This window comes from Rhamphochromis longiceps, linkage group LG4 (assembly GCF_057381845.1).
Source record: "Rhamphochromis longiceps isolate RC_006_pf linkage group LG4, R_longiceps_female_GT1.1, whole genome shotgun sequence".
In the NCBI taxonomy this organism is placed as follows: Eukaryota; Metazoa; Chordata; class Actinopteri; order Cichliformes; family Cichlidae; genus Rhamphochromis; species Rhamphochromis longiceps.
Window position 1 is genome coordinate 35,618,870 of NC_140560.1, and position 21,671 is coordinate 35,640,540.

Sequence of the window (21,671 nt, forward strand, 5' to 3'; positions counted from 1 at the left end):
CGTACATCGTTCAAAAGCTGTCGAAATGTTCCGATGTTTGGTCATAGTCAACCGGCCCATCAGCCTAGAGCAAGGGTGTCCAACTCCAGGCCTCAAGGGCCGGTGTCCTGCAGGTTTTAGATCTCACCCTGGGTCAACACACCTGAATTAAATGATTAGTTCATTATCAGACCTCTGGAGAACCTCAGGACATGTTGAGGAAGGAATTTAGCCATTTAAATCAGCTGTGTTGGATCAAGGAAAGCTCTAAAACCTGCAGGACACCGGCCCTTGAGGCCTGGAGTTGGACACCCCGTGGTCTAGAGGCATGTTTAACCTAAAGAAAAGATAAGGCATCTCTGTAAGGTGTTGAGCCATGAGTTAGCTGACAAGGACGGCTTTACTAAACCTCAACATTTAAAATTTCCAAGGTCTTAGATAATAATAATAATAATAATAATAATGGATTGCATTTATATAGCGCTTTTCAAGACCCTCAAACCGCTTTACAATTCCACTATTCATTCACTCTCACATTCACTCACTGGTGGAGGCAGCTACAGTTGTAGCCACAGCTGCCCTGACTGACAGAAGCGAGGCTGCCATATCGCGCCATCGGCCCCTCTGGCCAACACCAGTAGGTGAAGTGTCTTGCCCAAGGACACAACGACCGAGACTGTCCAAGCCGGGGCTCGAACCAGCAACCTTCCGATTACAAGACGAACTGCCAACTCTTGATCCACGATCTCTGCCAGAGGAATCAAGCGCCATTCTTCTGAAAGATATTTTCGTATTTGGTGTTTGTATCTTGGTGACGGAGAGCACTGACCAACTAGACCAGAATTGCCTGTACTTGTTAAGTTAAATTCATGGGCTATCAAGGGTGGATAGTCATCCGGGAAAAGATCACGACCATCAGGATAGAAACATTTCATCTTCAGGATAAATATGACTCAAAAGGTCTTTAATTTGTTACCTTTTTATAGCTAACAAGGGCTAATCTTACGTTACATGAGAGTGGACACCGTTCTGTTTTTTGTTTTGTTTTTCTAACACCACTCAACCAGTTGAAGGAAGGTTTAACAACTGGATGTCTGGAGGTTATCTATTAAATATGGAAAAAAAGGACAAATTTAAATTAAATGACCTTTTACAGCACCTTGTTATAGAAGAAATAAAGGAATTAATGGCGTAAGTCGTGAATTCAAAAGGCCTAATGTAATCGCCGTCATCATAATGTGTAGTTAAAGTGAACAATATGTCAAAATAAATGATTGAACTTTGGGGCTTGTCTGACTTTTTAATCTTCTTAGTTTGTTGTTTGTAATAAAACTCTGTTTTAGCGTCGACCTTAAGACGAAATAGATCTGGACGTCGTGTTTTTACCTACGTTCTTGCGACAAACAAGCAAAGATAACGAATGTCACGTTTTAAGGCTTTTCGACCTACGAGCTTAAATCAGCACTAAAACAAACAAAGAAAATAAATAAATAAAAGAGTAAAACGCTTTACCTTGAACCCGTGGTCCAATTTGTTTGTCCAAACAGACATATAATTTAATTCCAGTTCATGTTTTGAATGTAGTGTGCATTGCAAGAGAAACACATTTCCCCAGCGAAATGGGAAAAGCACAAACAAAATTGGCAAGGTGCTGATGGATTTTATGTACAGAGGATGCATAATGCCCCGTGTCAAAAAAGCAAAGTGAAATTTCCTGTTAAATATGCAAAATCCCGGCTGTCTATTGAATGATAATGGCTCGGCACCTTGTCGCTGGGTTGCTGACTCCGTTGGCTGCGCTTCAAAGGCCTGTTGACTAACTTTGAAAAGACCTTGTGTTTCCTGACTCTGGGCTTTCTAAGATTGGACAAATGCAGCAGAAAGAGGGCTGTACGAGTGCCAGTCACGGCTTCCCCGAGACGCCCGAGGGATGTCAGCCTTTGAAGTGATAAAGACCCACTGTTTCTCAAGACAGCTGTCTCAATGTGGCCGAGCTCTGTGATGCGCTCATGTTTTTTAAAAATGACCATGTTGCTTTTGTGCACCATGCATTTCTTTGAGGGGCTGGTGGGATGGGGGGAAGGGGTCACATGCGGCACGAGTTAAACTCTTTACAATTTCTTTGAAGTCTGGGGTTCTAGCACACTTGTGATGTGCACTTTATGACCATAAGTATGTGGATCCACTGTAAGCAAAGGCTTTCCTCTGTTTGGACCAAAGGCTTGGGTTCCAGCGGGGGGACCTACTTGTGATGCAGTATAAAAATATTAGAAAATGTTGTGCTTTTAACTTTGGCATCAGTTAAAGGACAACCCTTTGCAGTAAACAAAGCCAGATTTAAAAAAGGTTTTCCATTCGCCAAAAGATGGACTGACCTCTTTGAAGGCCCCAAGGTGGAATTCTGCTTCCCGAGGCCCCCATAGGCCAATTTTCCAGCTTTGTCTAAACCTTAGCGCCTCTAAAATCTCCATCAGTCACACTTGAGTAAAAATAGGACCTCAGCCTTCTTGTGACTTGGAAAAATTAGATTGGATTGAATTTTTTTTGCTAGTCGCGATGACCAACTGGTTCCAAACAATCACGATCCCGCTCCGACGGACTCTCGGACACGCTGGAGAACGTTTGCAAATAATTGCTGTGTAACTTATAAATGCAGGCAGATTACCAACAGCCTGAGTCAGAGTGCAACTCATCTGACATTGCAATATGTGACTCTGCACAACTGGTGCAACTGTGAAGACAATATGAACTAAAACAGTAAAGTTTCCTCTATATGACATAAATGCAGACACTAACCTGGAGAATTAAGTTTGTACTATATTTAACAACAGCATCCTGCTCACAGGTGGCTGTTGGTGCACTGCAGCAGTCATGGCCTTTAAATGCTATATCCAAAATGGCTGCCCTACTGCTCTCAGTTGCTTGTTTTTGCCTGGGAAATCTTTGCAAATGTAATGAGAGCTGCAAATATCATCAATATATGATCATCTATTTAAAATATTAATTTAGATCCACTGTGCTTTGGTGCAAAAACACCACTTTTCTGCACAAACAAAAGTCTAAACTTTCTTTCTTTTTCATGTTTTAATCTAAAAAATATCCAGGAAGTGCTTCAATTCACATTTTTTGTGTTTTTCTTTAAGTATTAATCCAGGTTAAGTTACATTTATAGCAAATTAACAGCTCACATGCAGTGAATGTGATGCTTTTGGTGCCACTGGGATTTTGAGGCACACTTTGTTCTGTGACTAATCCAGCCTTGCACCCAAACACCTTCGGGGTGAACTGGATAGCCATCTGTGAGCCCGGCCTTATCAGTGTTAGACCTCGCTAATACTCTTTAGACTGAATGGGACAAAAATCCCCCCAGCCAGGTTCCAAAATCTGATGCAACGCCTGTCACAGGAAGAAGGAGGCTGCCGCGGCCATCTTCAGCGACACGCGATGTAATGTTTATGCGTCCTGACTCTACTGGTCATCTAGCTCGGCGTCATTCGTCATCCTCATCAACTGGCCTCACCACGGCATCCTGTTATCACCAAATCCAGTGTGCACAGTGCATTATGTGATTATGTGGCTACCGGTTGTTATGTCAGATGCGTAAAGGCTTAATAAATGTAGCGCAGAGCTCAACTTTGTGAAAAATGGGCCGCTCGCTGTAATCAATGCGGGAGCAACACGAATCCGACTGGGCATTATTTTGTCGGCCTAATCATTTGAAGAACCAGAGACAAACTACCACCTGTGGTCTGAGCATTGATCATGTGTAGGTATTTTATTAAATCTAATAATACACTTTCTTTTGGCTAAATCATCCTGCACATTTCAATACCAAATGACTTCTGTTCATTCTATTAAAGTGGAACTACTCTCAATTATGTTTCATACTCCTGTTGTCTGATCCTAATGAAGATGAAACACTTTCATTTTTCCAGTTAATTAGTTCATATTTAACAAAGGTGCTGTGCCATCAGACTCCAAGGAAGTGCTTTTTCTTTTTTTCTTCGCTCCCTCCGCCCTCTGTTTCTTCGTCGCCTCCTATGGCATTGAAAATAATCCCTTTGCTTTTATCCTTCTATAGAAATTGTGCCTGTGCGCTTTTCTCTTTTTTTTTAAATGTTGACACTGTTTTAATTGAATTCCTCAAAAGAATCCACCTGATCCTCGCTCTTTTTTTTTTTGAATGAGCTTATGCATTGTGAATGTACTTATTCTCCAGGTCCTGTTGGCAGGCAGTGCCAAGGACAGCTAATTGAAGGTGAATTGATAATGCCCCAGCTGTCTGTGTGTTGCAGCCTCATAGCCGGTCTGCTGTGCACGTCTTTGATAAGTAATTCATCTGTTTGGCCTGGCAGCACTGCCTTGTTGCTTTCATGTCACTCTCTCTGTATGTGTGTGTGTGTGTGTGTGTGTGTGTGCACGCATGTGCATATGTGAAGCCTTGGATGCTCTCTCCTCGAGGCTATGTGTCTGTAGTCATGGTCAGCAGGGGGTGAAACCTCTGCTGTGTCTGCGCTAGCACTCCGGGTCTGGGTGGCATTACAGTACTCCATCTTTTTTCTCCCAAGCTTCCTTATAATTGGATCTACTCTCCCCCCCCAAAAAAAAATCGGTGCAAGTCAGCCGCCACCTTTCCTAACCTCCACAAAAACTTCATCTTCAGAAAACAATCCAGGAGTGATGACAGCTGATGTGACAGTGGAAGGTAAAGCTCACTAGGGTGCCACCTTCCTGCTCCCAAACCGCCTCCTGTTGCTTTAAAGATGACTTCTTTCCCCTCGTGCGACCCCCTCCCCCTTCCCTTTCCCTCCATGCCTTCCACACTTCACCTCGACCCACCCCACCTCTCCTTTTGCGGTGCGATTCATTAACATGTTGAGGTGGACATAGCGGGCCACGGAGCAGCAACTGAATCAATGCCCTTGTCTACCAATCTGCCCTTTATCATGTTAATATGATTTCCATTGATGGAACGCTTTTTCAAAATGGCATCCCTCTATGGTTTTACATATTGACTTTTTAATTCATGGCCCTCAGTGCTGCATCACTCTTGTTGTGCCGCTGCTGCAAGAATGCTCCAAGATCAGAGACGGATGTTGCTTGAGTGTGGAATTGACTTCAGGGCAGTGTTTTTTATTTTCTTTCACTTTTTTTTTTCCATCTTACTTCGTGCCTCCTCGCGTGCGTGTGTGCGTGCATGCTCGCGTGCATGCTTGTGCGTGCGTGTGTGTCTGCAGGTCCACTCCTTCCCTTCTTAACTGCTGTCTCCCTGTGGTGTGTGTATTCTCTTGTTAGGACCAAGAAGAAGAAGAAAACCCCGCTAGTTTCATGTCGCTGGGGCAATAAGTAAGATGCCTCTTTGCTAATGTTCTCACCAAAATACAATCTGGCCTCAATAGCAATAATGTTTACGGCTCCTCCCAATAGCCAGTGGAGAATCGCCTGAACCTGTAACATAGCTATAACAGGAAATGAGAATTTAATGCCCCGTAGAGCGACGTTGTAGAAGCAATATAACATATATATTCTGAAGGCTGAGTGATGTCTTTCTTATCGTAGCTCATGCTTTTCCATGTCTGTTTCTTTGGAGATGATTGTTATCATCGTTCTTATTATTATTTCCATGTTTAATTAAAAATTGATCCCAAAATTTTACTTTTCATTGCATTCAGCTTTTTTTCTGTAGTGCAGCATCTGTATACAAAATGTAAACAACACTTCAGTGCTTCCAACTGCATACTTCCTAATTTTGTTCTTTTTTTGCTTGTATTATTGACTCGGTATTTAACCGGTTCATCTGCAGGATTTCTGCCCGACTAATGCTTAACCTAAACCAGTTAGTGTGTCTCATGTATCCGAGGTCCAAAATGGTTTTCGTCCATGACAGTCGATCGTTTTACGCCGTATCGAATGTTTTACAAGAAAAACAACCGTACTGTAAATCAGGAGCTTCACAGTCTGCTCACAGAAAAGTGTTAGTGATGTTTTAATCTTCCATTAGGACAGTGCTTCTCAATTATTTCCTGCTACGCCCCCCTTAGGAAGAAGAAAACATTTGGCGCCCCCTCAAATAGCATCATTTGTCTATAAAATTGTTATTATAAGTACATCTCTGCATAACATTGTATCCTTATTAACATTAAAGAAAACAAAAAATGAAGAAAAAAGAAAGAGACGTAGATCAACTTCAAACAAAGAATAACTTTATTAATGTTGTTTTTTTCGTCTGTAACAGAAAATATCTAAAGTGCATGTAGTAGTACTGCAACTCTCTAAACTACTACGACTACATTTAATAGAATAGAATAGAATAATCCTTTAATTGTAATAAACTATAAACATTTTCTTGACAGACTTGAACCATTCTGAAAAATAAAATTAAACAAAATCAGTAAATACATTTAAAATTTTCTTCATCTCCCACCATAGTCGCAGTGAAGCCAAGTGCTACACTTGGTCATATGTCCTCATCTTAGCTTTCAGGAGACGTTAGAGTTTCTCGTTATCGCCGTCTCTCTCTGACTTTCTTTTCATCAATGTTTGAGGGTCTTGAGGGTTCCTGTATCTCCTGCACTGTGCTGAGTGTGTGCGCACGCTCGGTGCAATAAACTCCGCCACCTGCTGTAGTGGATGTGCATTCACACTTTATTCTAGGACGGCAAAAAAAAGCACGTTCAAGCATGTTAGGATTAAGTTCAACTGTGAGCATTCACAGCCCAACTGTACGCTAAACATGTCCAAGCAAAGGAAGAACGATGCTGCTGGTGTGAACTGACGACCTGTCGTGAATGTAGCCCATCTCTTACTTTTTAACATGTGGATAAAATGAGGAGGTCAGTGGATGATGGAGCTACTGTAGTTGGAACGGTGAAACAAACTAACCGGCTTTGGCCGATAGTTAGCGCTTCCTTCCTGATGATGATCATTCAGGTATCAGTGGGTGATGTTTTACAGTTTTATTTAATCACCTAATCTGACACAGGGACCGTCGCAGCAGACAATGCTGTGCAACTCAGCTTTGAGTGGAATGATTCTGGAAAAAAGTAGTTTTACACTGACCGGTCAGATGCAGCTTGGCAGTATTACACATATGGAACAGATATATATCAATCTTATAAAGTTTGTATCAGTCTTGTGTGAAACTTGTATGAAAAGCATACAAGAGTGAAAACAGATAAAAGATCCTTTGAAAAATTATATAAATGAAACTTGTATGTTTTGGATACTTCCTATAACAATATATGAAAGTAATGAGAAAGTGGCCACTTTCATGAGTAAATCATATAAGCCTTCTATGATTCACTATGTGAAGTAGGCCACATCTGATGCAAGTTTTTTAAGTTTTTTCTATTTCTTTTCCATATGGGTAGTTATGTAAGCAACAGCTCTTAAAAAATAGAGATATGAAACAAACAAATATAAGGTTTTGCTGTTTTCCACCTGCTCAAATGTGATGCAATCCTGAAAATAAAGCGACCGGTACAGAATAACAGGAGAATGAGATCACAACAAGACGTGATGTGCAATCTGGAAGAGAAAATCAGTCTGGAAGGTATGCACCTCCCACGGGACCTTCCCAGTGGGTAATTATCCCTCGATAGTCCCCAGAACTGTTTTGTCTCAAGAAGCTAATGATAAGGCAGGTGGCTGGATGTGTGGCTCCTGTACTCGACATGCAGAGTGAATGCATGAATATCCCGAACCTGCTTGTGTAAGGGGGGGGGAGGGAGCAGGGGCGTGTTAGTTCAGATAAATGTGTCAAGTGCCAGAGAAGGTAGAAAAAAATGCAACTGCGTTTTAATTGCACTGCAGTCAAACATTCGTCCAGTGCTTTTAAGAGAGAGATCCAATTCATCAGACGCGCAGCTACTGTGCGCCGCCACCAAATGTGAGCTACAGTTGTCTCTTAGCATATATGAACAATTAAATGAAAGTGAAATTACTGCCAATGCAGCAACATTTGATGCGCGGCGATTCGGCATCCAATCACACGCAGGCGTCGGCTCATAAAACGTTTCAATTACAGCTGCGGCAGAAAGCAGCCAATCGTGCCGCCTTTGCTTTGGCTGTTGACACTGAACTTCAGCCATGTACGTCTGGGGTTCCTCGGTGGAGAGCCTTGCAGATCTATGTTGAGCTCAGTGATTAAGCAATGGCTCTTCTCTCCATTTCAAACGACAAGCTGCCAGGGACTTTGGTTTTAAATTGTGCAATTAGTGATCTGGCATGCTTTGCTTGGCTTCAGTCAGACTCAAATCCCAGTCCAGGGCCTCACTGAAGCACAGTCGACAACACATACTCCAGGAGCATTTGTCAGACAAATTCATCTGAGCCTCCACTTCCACTTTGCTCTCCGAGCACACTAACCTCCCTCAAATGTCAGCCAGAGTATTTACCGTCTCGCTGGTGGGTAAACAATTGCGATCCAGGTTAGGTAGCACCAGATTTACAGTGATTCCTCTCAATCAGAGCAGATAATCATTCACTGTTTGTTAGGTTTTTTTTATACAGATGGAGCGAATTATGTTGAGTGTGCACAAGCCTCTGCCAAAACTCCAACTACTCGCTTTCACTATATTAAAAATGATCTGTTTCCCCGCAGTCATAAATTATAAATATATTTACATTTACAATATCCAGCTAGCTGCTATAATAAATCTACATAATCTCGTTGCAGCAAATATATAAATTAGAATGCTTATTTTAGGTTGCAAAACTACAAACAACCACCTCTCGATCGTTACGTTGGCTCAAAAACGAAAAGGGGCTTATATAACACAATGATTAGTGTGCTATATAAATAACCCAGGCTTGGATAATATTGAGAACAGCTTAGATAATAGCCTTAATATTTGATTTTCTCTTTGAAGTCGGGGCTGGGTGCATTAAAAGTTTAAGAAGAATATGGTAAAACTTGTCATCACCACCAAGATTCATTTGAGCATGTATTTTTAATAGACTCTTGTAGGAGGAATTTCCACAGCTCCGAGAACTGCTTTAATTTCGGCAGCAGTTTGTTTCATGTCTAAAGCCGAGCATCAGGAGTCTAGCATCTGACCAGCTGGGATTTAATGTGCCTTGCTGATAGATGAAAACTTGCAAAGTTGCAGAAAAAATATTCTGAATTACAAGTACCTTTCGCCCCCCCCCCCCCCCCCCCCCCCCCCCCCCCTTCGCTCACATCCAAAAGTACAGCTGGATGCTAAATATTTTTCTGCTCGGCGGAAACAACAGTCGTCTGCAGAAATGGCATCATGTGCCGTTTATCACTGCTATATTTGCTGTGGTAATTAACTTTTTAATGCTGGGAATTTTGATATCTATTACAAATTAGCGCTATTTTTTCTACTTCTCATCGGGGACACAACAAACATGAGATGTTCTGGGCGCATTAGAATGCAAATTTCCCTCTGCAGCTTTCGTTTTGTTTCTGTGACAACTGTTGGATCGCCGTGGCAAGAGGAGAACGCCAGAGAGTATGCTCTGCCATTCATCACCGACGATCCGAGCTCCAGCGGTGAAAAGAAATAAAACTGCAGAAATCGCGGCCTATAGTATATGTCCCCGTTTTTAGTTGAGGCTTTCAAATCTATGAGGGTGATTTCACTGATGATCACTTCTCTCCCTCAGGATGAGGAGCTGTAAATGTTAACAACACAGAGTTTTTAGATTCTGGCACAGGCTGAAATCCCATCTAACTGCCAATATGTGTTTCTGCGGTTTAATACGCTTTAACCCAGTCGCGTCTGGCTGTGACGGACATTTAGTGCATTTAGCACTAAAGTACTTTTTTGAGCTTCTTACTACCTTAAACTTCTGTTTAACTACATTTTAGAGGGAACGATTGTATATTTTACTACGCTACATCAATTTGAGAGAGCGATTGTTTCTTGTTATCTCAGAAAAAACAGAGATTATACAAAACATTTCACTTTAGGAAATGAAATTTGTTCTGGGTAAAACATACATTAATGCATCAGTGCTGCTGCACTGTTACATAGTGGGGGGCTGTTTTTTAAGCACTCAAATATATATAAATACAATCCATTTACCATATGGCAAATGCATTCCACAAATTGGATTGTTTTCTGGAGGTTTTTTTGCATATAATTAGTACTTTCTCTCGCGATTATACTGCATTTTCAAATATATTGGCAAGTTGTTTTTTTCATGTGTGAATTTTGTCATTTTTGTTTTGCCAACTCGGGACTTTTCCATCTTAAAAATTCGACTTGTTAAATTATTAACCTATCAGTGCAATTGCTGAATAGTACAACAAGCCGGTGCCTCCTTCCCTCTTGTTGTGTTGACCTAGAGCGTAGAGTTGTACCCCGACGCTGACATTGATTCTCATAATGTATAAATAGTAAATGTAGCGCTGCGGACCGAAGTTTCAGAGTAAATAATCTATCCTGAACCAAATATTAGGTAAGCTAGCCGCATGCTGCAAGCTCTTCTCCAGGGGCATGTTTGGCCTCACAAAAGCACGTCTCATCTAATTGCTGTGTTTTGTTGGAGAATCCGTCTCAAATTAATACCGACTTGTTGAAGTTGAGATGTGTGAGCACCCTTTACGAGAGCTGACTTGGAGCAGGAGTTTGCTGGTCATGACAACAGGTCTGATTCCTGCCATAGTCACAGTGAGTAGTCAGCTGCTATCCAGAAGTGAAAATCTTGGTAATTTAGAAACGTCTGCATGCTTCTGCCATGCGGTCCCACCACGGTAGTTTGCCCATCTCCCTAAGCAAACACAGCAATTACAGGCGCTGTCAGTCACTGTCAGATGTGGCATCAGTGATCAATCCAGCTCATTGGGCTCAGGACATTAGACATGGATATACAGTACATGCAAGGGAGTTAAACCCTCCCCACAGCTCCCTGGCCTGCTGTTCATACATGCATCTGTTCACTAAAACTGACACTTTGCCTTTTTAACCGCTAACAAAACAGCATTGTCCCTGCGCTTTAGGCCATCCTCGTGCGGTGGTGGTTGTGGTGTGTTCCAATGTAATTCCTATAAATAATGATGGGATATCATCTGTTAAAAACACTGGAGTGAAACATCAGGTGTTGGCATCGCTGCTTCAGAATGAAACACTAAGGTTTATTTCCTACAATGGCCATATCACGGCCACACACACACACACACACACACACACACACACACACACACACACACACACACACACACACACACACACACACACACACACACACACACACACACAGGCAACACAAAACAGGCAGAAATTGGGGTGGAAGAGGCAATGATACCATTTCCAGATGGTGAATTCAGTAGACCAGAATGCAATGAAGCAACAATACTTTTTTAACTATGTCCCATTTGTGACACGGTTGTCTTTCTTCACGTTTTAACTACGCTCACAGTGAGCACCCCAAATCTGCTTGAAGTAATGACTGAGGCATGTCGGCACATTACGCGCATGACTGGAAACTGGAGATAATGAAAACGGGAACTCCTGACACAAAATTCCCATTTTTTAATATTCAAAGGCAGTCGGTGCATATGATGCGCCAACCGTGTTCACCTCACAAAGGTCTAACTTTATTTAAATTCTGTTTGTATTTTCCTTCAGCTGCCACTCGCGCCCTGGGCGCACTAGACAAATCTATATATGGTGGGATCAGTGGGAAAACAATAACTGAAATAGCAGTGGAAGGGAGTAGTGGGTAGACCAGAGGCATAAATGACAAGACAAAAATAACTCCTGGAACACTGTGAGCCCCGCAGACAGATGGATATAGGAGTATCTGAAGCAGGAGTTTTTCCTGTAAGTGCACAGTTATCACAGTGTCAAACCACGGAGGAAAAGCGCTGTAATAGCCCCATTCTTAACTTTATTTCATTGTAGCTTCTGTGCATGCACATTATTCTCATCTGCCCCTGTCGCCCTCGCACAGTACAACAGATAGAGATCTATAAGTACGATTGCCAGTCTGGAGGGAACCAGAGGCGAAAGGGGCTTTGTTAGGCTAGCGGTCCCCGCCTGCACGGCTGCGCTCCTGCATGGGTAAAGAAACAGCTTTACACACTGACCTCAGAGCCGTTGTTTAATCACCAGGGCATTTTAATGGCTTGTCAGAGTAATGAAATATGGTTGGAGGCTACCTGGTGCAAACATTACGATAAATCCCTCTCACACAAGCCTATGCAGGGCTTAATGGTTATAAATCATCACTTTGGGGAGAGAAAAATGACAGCTATTAAAATAATGAATGGGATGATTAATTTTTCACATTAAAGATTAAAAGCTATGAGAGGTATCATCAGATATTTGAGCCGCTGTAAACGTTTGAAAGTGAGAGCTTATTTTCCGCACTTTATGAAGCCCTCCGTTTCTTCACTGTCATCCAAGTTTCTACCCCGTTTTTTAAAAATATATATTTATTTTTATTTTATTTTTTCTCTTTTCTCTGTTTGCTGGCTTGGTGCGCCGCCAGCGCCGGCATTCCTTACACCTAATTTGTGCTCTTGTAAAAGTGCTCTGAGGAAAAGCCTTGAAGAACACTTATTGCTTGAGGCAGTACAGGACCCTCTCAGCCTCTCTGCAGGGGCTCCTCGTGGCTCGCGCTGACATTATTTCATACCTCTAAAGCTGTCATACCTATAGCCTTTCACAAGAAGAATAAGAAGAGCTAGCCAAAAGTACTTTGCTTTGTTTTGTCATTTATTATTTATTTTTTTTGTGCATTCTTGTCTCTTTCCAAATGCACATCTGTTTTGTTGCTGGTGAGATTAGTCAACTTTCTGCTTTATGTTGAACAAAGGCTGGATGGAATCACACATGCTAGCTGAGCTGGAATAAATCCCCATGTATAAACAATCTAACACAAGCTGTCTCTATGTCTCCATCAGATCGCTCCCAGGAGAAGATTTGTTATTGGACATACACAGGAGTGACAAATTATAGGAAAAAACATGAACCATGACCCCGACAGTGCAGGGATCGGATGGCTCTGTTATTCTTTGTCGGGCATGTTGCTTTGGGTCTACTTCTCCCTCAGAAGGGTCACTTCAAGTCAATACAAAGTTGCTCTGAGTGATCTCCTTTTTAACCAGTGATGAAATGAATGGCCTCTTCAAGGATGACAATACTCCCATCCATAGGGCGCGAGAGGTCACTGAAGGGTTTGATGAGTGCGATAGATTTATGTGAATCGTTCCTTTTGGCTTTCATACTCGCCGAGTCCAACACAGTTGAATGGGTTACCAATCACAGATTGTGGACTGACATTTAAAGCTTAGTTTCAGTGCCAACCACGCTCAGCTTTATGAACTTTGGTGCAGAGTAAAATCATTACTGCTGGTGTGATGCGCTTTATTTATCAACGTGGTCGCAATGCAAAAAATGTAACATTTCCTCTTATGACTGTGGGACCTGCCCACAGCCTGTGGGGTTGAAAATAAAGCTAATGCGGAAACACTGAAAGCTGTAGTTCCTCAGGTGACCACTTGAGGCTGGTTCCAAAAGTTTTCAGTCTGGTAGAAGAATGGTTTCAGCCTTTGTAGATTATTTCATAGAGGTCAAGTGAAACTTCGAGTTTATTTGAGTTTGAAGTCGGGTCACTTTGATAGGTGCATAGCAACACAGGAGGCTGTAGCCACTAGCTTTACAGTCAGCCTCACCTCTGCTAGTCTGAGTCACCAAAGTGGATGCTGCTGGTTCCCTTCCGCAGCAATTATCTTACAAATGATGTGGCTGCCTTTTCAGTAATTGTACTAACAGCCTGTCTGTCTGGCAGAGCTACAATTAGCTGGTAACTGTCATCAAGGTATAGTTCATTCTAGTCAGTTTGACCAAATATCAACAGTCTGGCTTCGGTACTGAGGTTCTTTTATGCCATTATGTTTGTGTGGTGCACTTATCATACATACAGACTATACACCAGAGGTCTCCAACCTTTTTTGTGCCACGGACCGGTTTATGCCCGACAATATTTTCACGGACCGGCCTTTAAGGTGTCGCGGATAAATACGACAAAATAAAACTAGTACCGGTACCGAAAAAAAGAAAATTTATTCATAAAACATGTGTGAAAAGACCAAGGAAAACCGAGTAAACGATAAAAACGATAACAAAATAACGCTGAAAACCGATAAAAACCCTGAAAACTATACATTTCACACCTGAGCCTCAACTCTCGTGGCCCGGTACCAAACGACTCACGGACCGGTACCGGTCCGAGGCCCGGGGGTTGGGGACCGCTGATTTAGAAGAATACTCCATTAAGTCAAATTGTGGCATTTAGTTAGAACAAGCAAGGCAAGCAGTACTTGCCTAAAAATACACATTAAAATGTGTATTTTAGAAATAAAGCTATTTGTCTACTTCAAGCTCCTCGCCTGTCAGTTAATATGTAAATCCAGCTTTTACATTGCTGCCAGCCTGTGGCCGCAGTCGGATGTTGTTGCTGAAAGCTGTGCTTATTTCATTTTCATGAAAGCAGCTCTGTCAGGTTTGAGGGCGTGTCCGTGACTGAAGCTGAGTAAACTCGAGGCTAGTAGTTTTTTCCTTCAGTGGTTTTGGATAAACTTCTGACCTTTGAGACGAGACCAGAGTGTGAAGCAAGCTGCTGCTGGTCAGCTTTCACTGCTCTGAGATTAGCTATGATTTGTGCTTGGTATGCTAAGACATTAGCATTAGCCAATTAGCTAACGCTAGTTAGCATTTGTAAGTAAACAGGCTTCAGAGATTTAGCGTCGTAACCTTGGAGTTTCCCCTTGTTAACCGCTTTGGCTAACATGTATGATGTAGAGAAGATTGAGTTTGAGATTTTTTTTAATAACTCTAAGGAAAGCTGTGACGATGATGGAGAGGCAGCAGCTCTGACCATGTCCGGGCTAATAAATCAGGCAAGTTAAGCAGGTGCAATCTCAGCAGCACTTTCAGATTAGCATCTACTAGGATACCTGAGTGTAATAGGTTTAACCAGCTGCTTTGCTAACACTCCACATTCATTTTTCATTTATATTTTGAATCCACTGTGGATATTAATAGTTAACCATGTCACACACTGATCCAGCCTTTTAATTTAGCTGATTTTTTAAATTATTATTTTACTGTACTGTTTGAAGAGACCTGTGATTTGGAACAACTGTGTGTTTCCTAGATATGTGGCTCTCACAGGACAGCCACTACAAACACATGATTTATAGAATATGATGCTGGGCATTAAACAGACTATAAAGTATTTAAGATTAGCTCAATGTGCAGCAGTAATATTAATCAATTTAATACTGATGCGGAACATTTTCCTGAAGAACAATCATTTTTATTTTGATATTTTATGCACAGTTTCCCAATAATATTGTTTTATGAGTGGTGAGGTGTTTTCATGGTGTTTTATTGCTTCTTTTCCTGAAGAAATTGTTTAGAAATTTCTCCAGCACTTTACATTTTCAGCTTATACTTGGTAATATAGTAGATTTGACTTTATTTAACTATAATAGTAATAACATTTTACAATTCTTCAGCCAGGAAGGATTGCAGAAAGGTGAAGATGTCCATGTAGAGTGAAGACAGACAGCACAAATGGTATGTTTTAATCTCATCCACTTTATCTTGTTAAATAGGTACCGTATTTCCCGGACTACAAAGCGCACCTGAATATTAGCCGCACAAGCTAAAATCAGGGGAAAATCCTGTTTTGTACATACATTAGCCGCACCTGACTAAAAGCCGCAGGTGTTTCAATGTTGACTCATCATATGTAAGAGAATATGCACAAAGGGAATTGTCAGGAAAGAGACGGCTGTTTGGGGACACACCCCTTTTATTAATATTTTGAAAAACAAGTTATGGGTACATATTTGCACATGTAGTACATAACAGTAACCTACAGCACACCAGAAAATAGATTCGGACTACCTTTTAGGCTCAGGTGCAGTGACACGGCTTTAACAAGAAGAAAAGTCAGTCATTCACCATCTTTCTCTTCTTCCTGCGCTCTAAAACCACCAAAGTCCTCTTCTCCAATGTCGGAAACGAACAGGCTCAGGATGGCTTCGTCATCCACTCTCCGCTTCTCTCCTTCGTTGTCACTTTCAAAACCAAAGAAATCCTCGTTGTCAGTGTCAGAGTCGAACACCCTCAGAAGGGCCGTGGCGGTGTCCTCCTCTCCATCATGCAGCAGTCCAGCCCTTCAAAATCCGTTGGTGATCGTGGATGTTTTCGCACTTTTCCACGCTGTCAGAATCCACCGGTGGAGTTGGGCATAACTTGCTTTTCGCAAGTTTATCGCCGCTCGTCATCCACGACTCCCGCTGAATGCGTAGCGCTACTTTGAAGTTTGTTTTTCGCGCTACTTCGTACGGCACTATGTTGCCTGGCGGACGGACATGTGACTAACATACCACTCTTGAACCCCGATCCTTCCGCCAGGCAACGTAGTGCCGTACAACAGCGGAACAAACAAAACAAATCGTCTTACGATATGACAAAAATCATGGAAAATTCATAGAAAAGCCGCACCTGACTAAAAGCCGCAGGGTTCAAAGCTTGTGCAAAAAGTAGCGGCTTATAGCCCGACAATTACGGTAAATACTTTTTGTAAAAGGTTACGCCTCTGTACTGGCATGAGCAGTGCATTAAGCAATGATGAAGACGACACATCACATTTGAAAGAACGTGCTCGTCCCAGTAAAACACCTGAAACATGGGGAGTCGACGCAGAGGTGCACTGAAGCTGTTCGGGCAGCGAGTGGTGCCCCAGCACCTTAAAAGACACTGGATGTCGGCTTTCCCCTTTAATTTGTCACCATACATAGTCCTAATTCAGCATTCACTTCCAGGGGACTCGGTGCATTGTTCAAACATACATCACCCAAATTGCGAGGCAAAGATTAGAGGGGAAAAGCATAATTAGAACATTAATAACCATACATGTTGGGTAACATAAGTAATTGAGTTTTTATGATAAATAGGAACGTAAACAAAAGGCAGGAGAATGAGAGGTTCATTTAGATACTCCAAGCTGGGTCTCAGCAGAGACATGAATGCAGGCTTCTTCCACTGTTGCCCAATTATTTCTGTGTTTCCAGGCAATGATAGCATTGCTTGTCCATCTGCAGCCTTCAAAGGGATATTCAAATAGTCTCATTGAAGCAACGGCGCCATTTGTTGGCAGGGAATAAATTGTTGGCTGGAAATTTTTTCATCCTCCCGGAGCGAAACCAGGTATTTGTGCAGTTAAAGTTATTTACAAAGTGGTGCGAAATTTTAAACGACTCCCAGCGATTCCGCGCGTGCCTGTTTTTCCCCCTTTGATTCCTGCCATGTCAGTGTGTGTGTGTGTGTTTGTGTGTGTTTGTTTTTGGTTGCTTTTTCATATGCTGTCACCAGAGATGTGTGCGATGGCCACCCACACCTCCTTCATGTTCTTCCAGCTCTTTCTTACCGTCCGCTAATGATCCAGGGACACCGAGTAGGGCCGCTGAAACAAAATGGCCACCTTAGCTGCCCACTTATATCTCAACCCTCCCCTCTCGAATCAATTCTGACATTTCATTCTGCCCTTATAGAAGGTAATGGTGCATTCAGAGGTTGTTACCGATAATGTTGAAACGGTATTGCTTGGTTTCATTGGATAGATGTACTGTAACCTCTGCTGTGGGATGGCTCCAGCCTCTCTCCACCTTGTGTCTCGTCCCTTTTTTTGGGGGGTTGGGGGGTTTCTCCGAGACTGAGATGTTGGTATTTACCGGCTCAAATATCTCTTTTGGCACAAGTGGGAGCAGCGTTTTTCATTTTTTTCCTGTTAACAAATAACCAACCAGTGTTTGTATTTTCCTCCCACTCTTGTGTTCACACAACATGAAGTGAAAACACCCTTTTAAGTCAGCTAGTCAATATGCTGTTTCTAATATATTATTTACTGCCTATGGGCTGTATATCTGAATGCGCTAAACAACTGTTTCGGTTTTGCAGCCATAATCATGTAGAGAGAAATCACAGAGCCAGATGTCTGGCCCTCGTTTTACAGCGTTTATGTTTTCCTCCGAGTTTATGTAAAATTCATCCTTCCCTGTTTTATTTATTCCCCCGTTTTCACTGACTCAACAATTAGTCAATTCCCAATCAACAAGAGAAAAGAAATTGCTTTTAATTACTTTTGATAAATGACAAATTGTGTTGGCATGGCTCCCTGCAAATGCTTAATCAGGTGCTGGGCGGGGTAGGGAGGCGGGAACCAGGAGAAGGGATTTCTGCTGGGATGAAATCAATGCGGTTTCTCTGCGGTTCACCGGCTGGGCTTCTGGGCAACAGCCAACCAGAGGCCTGCGAAGATACACAAGTCAGCAGAAAAACCTCCTGCTGCATGAGAACAGTCACCCACTGAGGCACAAACATGCAGGAACATTCAGATATATATGCTTTGTGTATTGGCTCTGCATCTCACACACACGGGATGTAACGTCTGACAGCATCGAGCGCCGGTGATTAATACCAGCTCTGCAAACGATGCACCAAACGTACTCGGTGTAATTGCGACATTGTTTTTTTGATCGCTAAATTCAGAGTGCTACTTTCTGCCGTCATCACAACTTATTGCGAGTGACAGGAGACGTCTTTAGAAACCTCGACTTAAATGGATTTCACTATAACTACTTCCTGGTGAGCAACAGCTGGAAGTCTTGTTGTTGCAGTGAGGTTGTCAAGTTTGGTGCCACTGTACCTGTGAAGAGACTAAACAAAAACTTGCACTTCCTCACTGTATCTGGCACCTCATGCTAGCTGGAGATGCTACGCAGCAGGACGAAATGTCAAGAAACGGCTCCAGCGGCTCACGCCCCTACAACTACACATCATTGTCTTTACGTGGAAGTTGTGCGAATGTGTCAAACAAATAAAATGCTCCTTATTTATTAGTTATTTTAAGGCTTATGTGTGAAGGCTTATTTAAGCCTTCACAGAGACAAACTAATCACTTCTCCTCATCTAACTAGACGTCCCTTTAACTATCCATTAAAGGGACAGTTCAGTTGCAGTAGCATATATGCGTCTAGCCTGTTTTGGAGACTGTAGAAAGGTTATAATAGAGCCTGATGGCACTGGCCTGATTTTGCACCAAAAACGAACATGAAACTGAGCTGCTTGGTAAAAATTCGTGAACCTTGTTTTGAGGCGTTTCATGCAGGAACTATTTACCGATTGCATTCAGCAACTAAATGAAGGCTTCAGCTAGTTTGCACTGCTGCTAAACCAAGGTGTGCACCATCTACATCCTGACATTCTGTTGGAAGTGCAAGCCTGGACTCAATGCTAAATGCACGCCCCCTTCTGCACAGTAATATGGCTGGGGGGTGTAGTTGGGTAGAAAGAAAATAGTTCCTGCGTGAAACTGCTCCCAACAGGGTTTGTAGATTTTGAAAAAAAGTAACGCTGCTGAGGTTTTCAAAGGATTTTTTTTTCTTTGAGCATCACACAGTGAGAACCATCCAGCTCTACAGGCCTGAAGAAAAAAAGTATTTCCCTGTGAATTTTTCCATTATGTTATCTAAAAAGGTGAAAGTCTCTAAATATTACCAGCCAAATGTCTTTGTGAAGTAAGTGTACACTGTACATCAGGTGTAGTCGACATATGGGTGAAGTTAATATCGCTGAGGTGTTTGTAGCACACTGACTGCGTTCACCTGTCTTCTTCCACATGTCATGTTAGGACTAACCTGAAACATGCCTTCATGTTTAGGATATATTTTTGGATTTTGGATGAAAATCTGCTGTTACAAACATGATTTCTTTCACTGTGTTTTTCAGATTTTCTGCACGCGTCACACCGATGTTGTTATTGTGAAATGTTTGATCACCGTGAAGCAAAAGTGTGATATTGTGACAGCTTTAGTATGAAGTAGTAAAAGTAGACGGCTGAATTCTGTTCCCTGTTTCATTAGCGCATAATTAAATGAATCACCTCCTCTCGCTGCTGCACTCTGTTTTCTAATAGGAGCTTTCCTCTCTTCTCCATTTTCAGGATTCATCAGCACCTGTGCCAACAGCAGCGAGTCGAGTGACCCAGCTCCAGGCCGACCGGCTTCACCTGTACATGGAGACCCCCAGCTGGGCAGGTCAGACTCTTAACTAACCCCCTTCGGACCCCCCCTCCTGTTGGTCTGTTGTGTTCTGGTTGACTTTTTTTTTTTTTTTTAATCTTATCTTATAGCCAAGTGGCGTTTACACTGAGGTAATTTATCCACAGCTTTTCCTGAGCAGAGGTTTAAGTTGTGAACATCATCACTGTGAACATGCTGCACATTCTTTGTCTAGTTTTGGATTTTTTCCTCCTGTTTTTGGCTTCACAGGCTAAAAGATCGAAACCAGATTTTTAAAAAATTGTCTTCAAAAATTATCCATAGGAAAAAAAGAACACTTTCAGTGCTTTATTTTCATTGTGACATTTTTTTTAAAGCATCTTATTCTGATGTTGATTAAAAACACACTTTACTAAAGTGAAGGGACAGATAAAATTCCAATGTTTTCAGCTACTAGAGAAGAGGGACTGGGATTACCTCTCCAGTGATACAGCTGCTCACATCGCCCCGGTGATGTATGCATGTACTCCGGGGGCTGTTAGAGGTCTGTGACGTAGGTCATGGATGTGGTTTCATGTGTATCAGAGCACACGCACTGTGCAGCTGGGGATGTTCAGGGAAGCAGCACACTTCAAATTCAACCAGGGAGTGCAATAAAATGATTCTCAGGGTGGTACAGCATTAAAGTCCAGCTTGGGTGGGGGTCACAAGTCCCTGTTTAATGCCACTCTGTCTGCTATGCCAATCCTGACCAGTCAGTTTGAATTAGGGCATTTATTAATATTGTAGGTATTTGTTTTTTATTTATAAACCATCTCAGCCCATCCACCCGACGCCCCTCTCGCTCACAGCTGCGATCACCACGTTTTAGTTCACTGCGCTGTCGCTAACTTTGTAACTTTAGAGATTTAGCTCCTACTTGCAAGACCTAGCAAAACAAATCTGCACAGTGTCCTCCTGCTTGACAACAACGTCTTGCTCACCTTGCACGGGAACAGCTCTCTCCGTCTCTCTGCTGTGTCCGTCGGGTAAATGAACAGCATGTCGGAGTGGTGCACAGCGGGAGAGAAAAAAGTAAGAGCTTCTCTTTCATCTGACTTTCTCTCTGAGCGATCATATTATATACAAATATAATAGGCTGTATATAAAAGATAGATAAAGCCACTGTCATATCACTGAGCCTTTGTTGCTGCCTTTCGGAGACAGAAGTCAGCGTCACATTCCAATAAAACCTCTCCCAAAGGCACCGACGCGGCAAAGGCTGTCGAGAGGTCCAGTTCAGTGGCATCAGGTGCTGAAGGTGAGGCAAAGCAAACTGTGATTGGGTGCAGTGTGTTAGCAGCCTATTTCCTAACTTTAATTAAAAGGAATTACCTTTGTGACAGCTGTTAAGAGAGAAAACCTGTTTTGGTACCCGACTCCAGCTTTTTTGGCTTTTTAACACCTCGTATTTGGAGGCGAGCGCTACAGGCATCCTTTGCATCTCCATCACATTACAAGCGCTGGAATTCGTGTTCACGAACACAAATTATGAGTTATGATTTTGTGGCTTTACAGCGCAGCAACAACTCGTCTGCGTGCAGACAAAAAAGAAAAGGAGAGCGAGACCTTTGCCACTTATTGTGGTTTTTATTTCAGCGGT

General features: G+C 42.3%; 1 protein-coding gene across 2 annotated transcripts in view; it reads left to right on the forward strand.

The window, feature by feature from the left end:
• LOC146672215 (RNA binding protein fox-1 homolog 3-like) overlaps positions 1 to 21,671 on the forward strand; it is a 328,681-nt gene that overhangs the window by 114,462 nt on the left and 192,548 nt on the right. Inside the window, exons 1-3 of one of the 2 annotated variants that reach the window (XM_085404745.1) lie at positions 14,516 to 14,858; positions 15,480 to 15,536; positions 19,972 to 20,065. In XM_085404745.1, the coding sequence (XP_085260871.1) occupies positions 15,534 to 15,536; positions 19,972 to 20,065 (97 nt within the window). In that variant the 5' untranslated portion in view covers positions 14,516 to 14,858; positions 15,480 to 15,533. Of the gene's footprint in view, positions 1 to 14,515; positions 14,859 to 15,479; positions 15,537 to 19,971; positions 20,066 to 21,671 lie in introns of those variants that run through there. The other variant, XM_085404746.1, reaches the window with a different exon arrangement.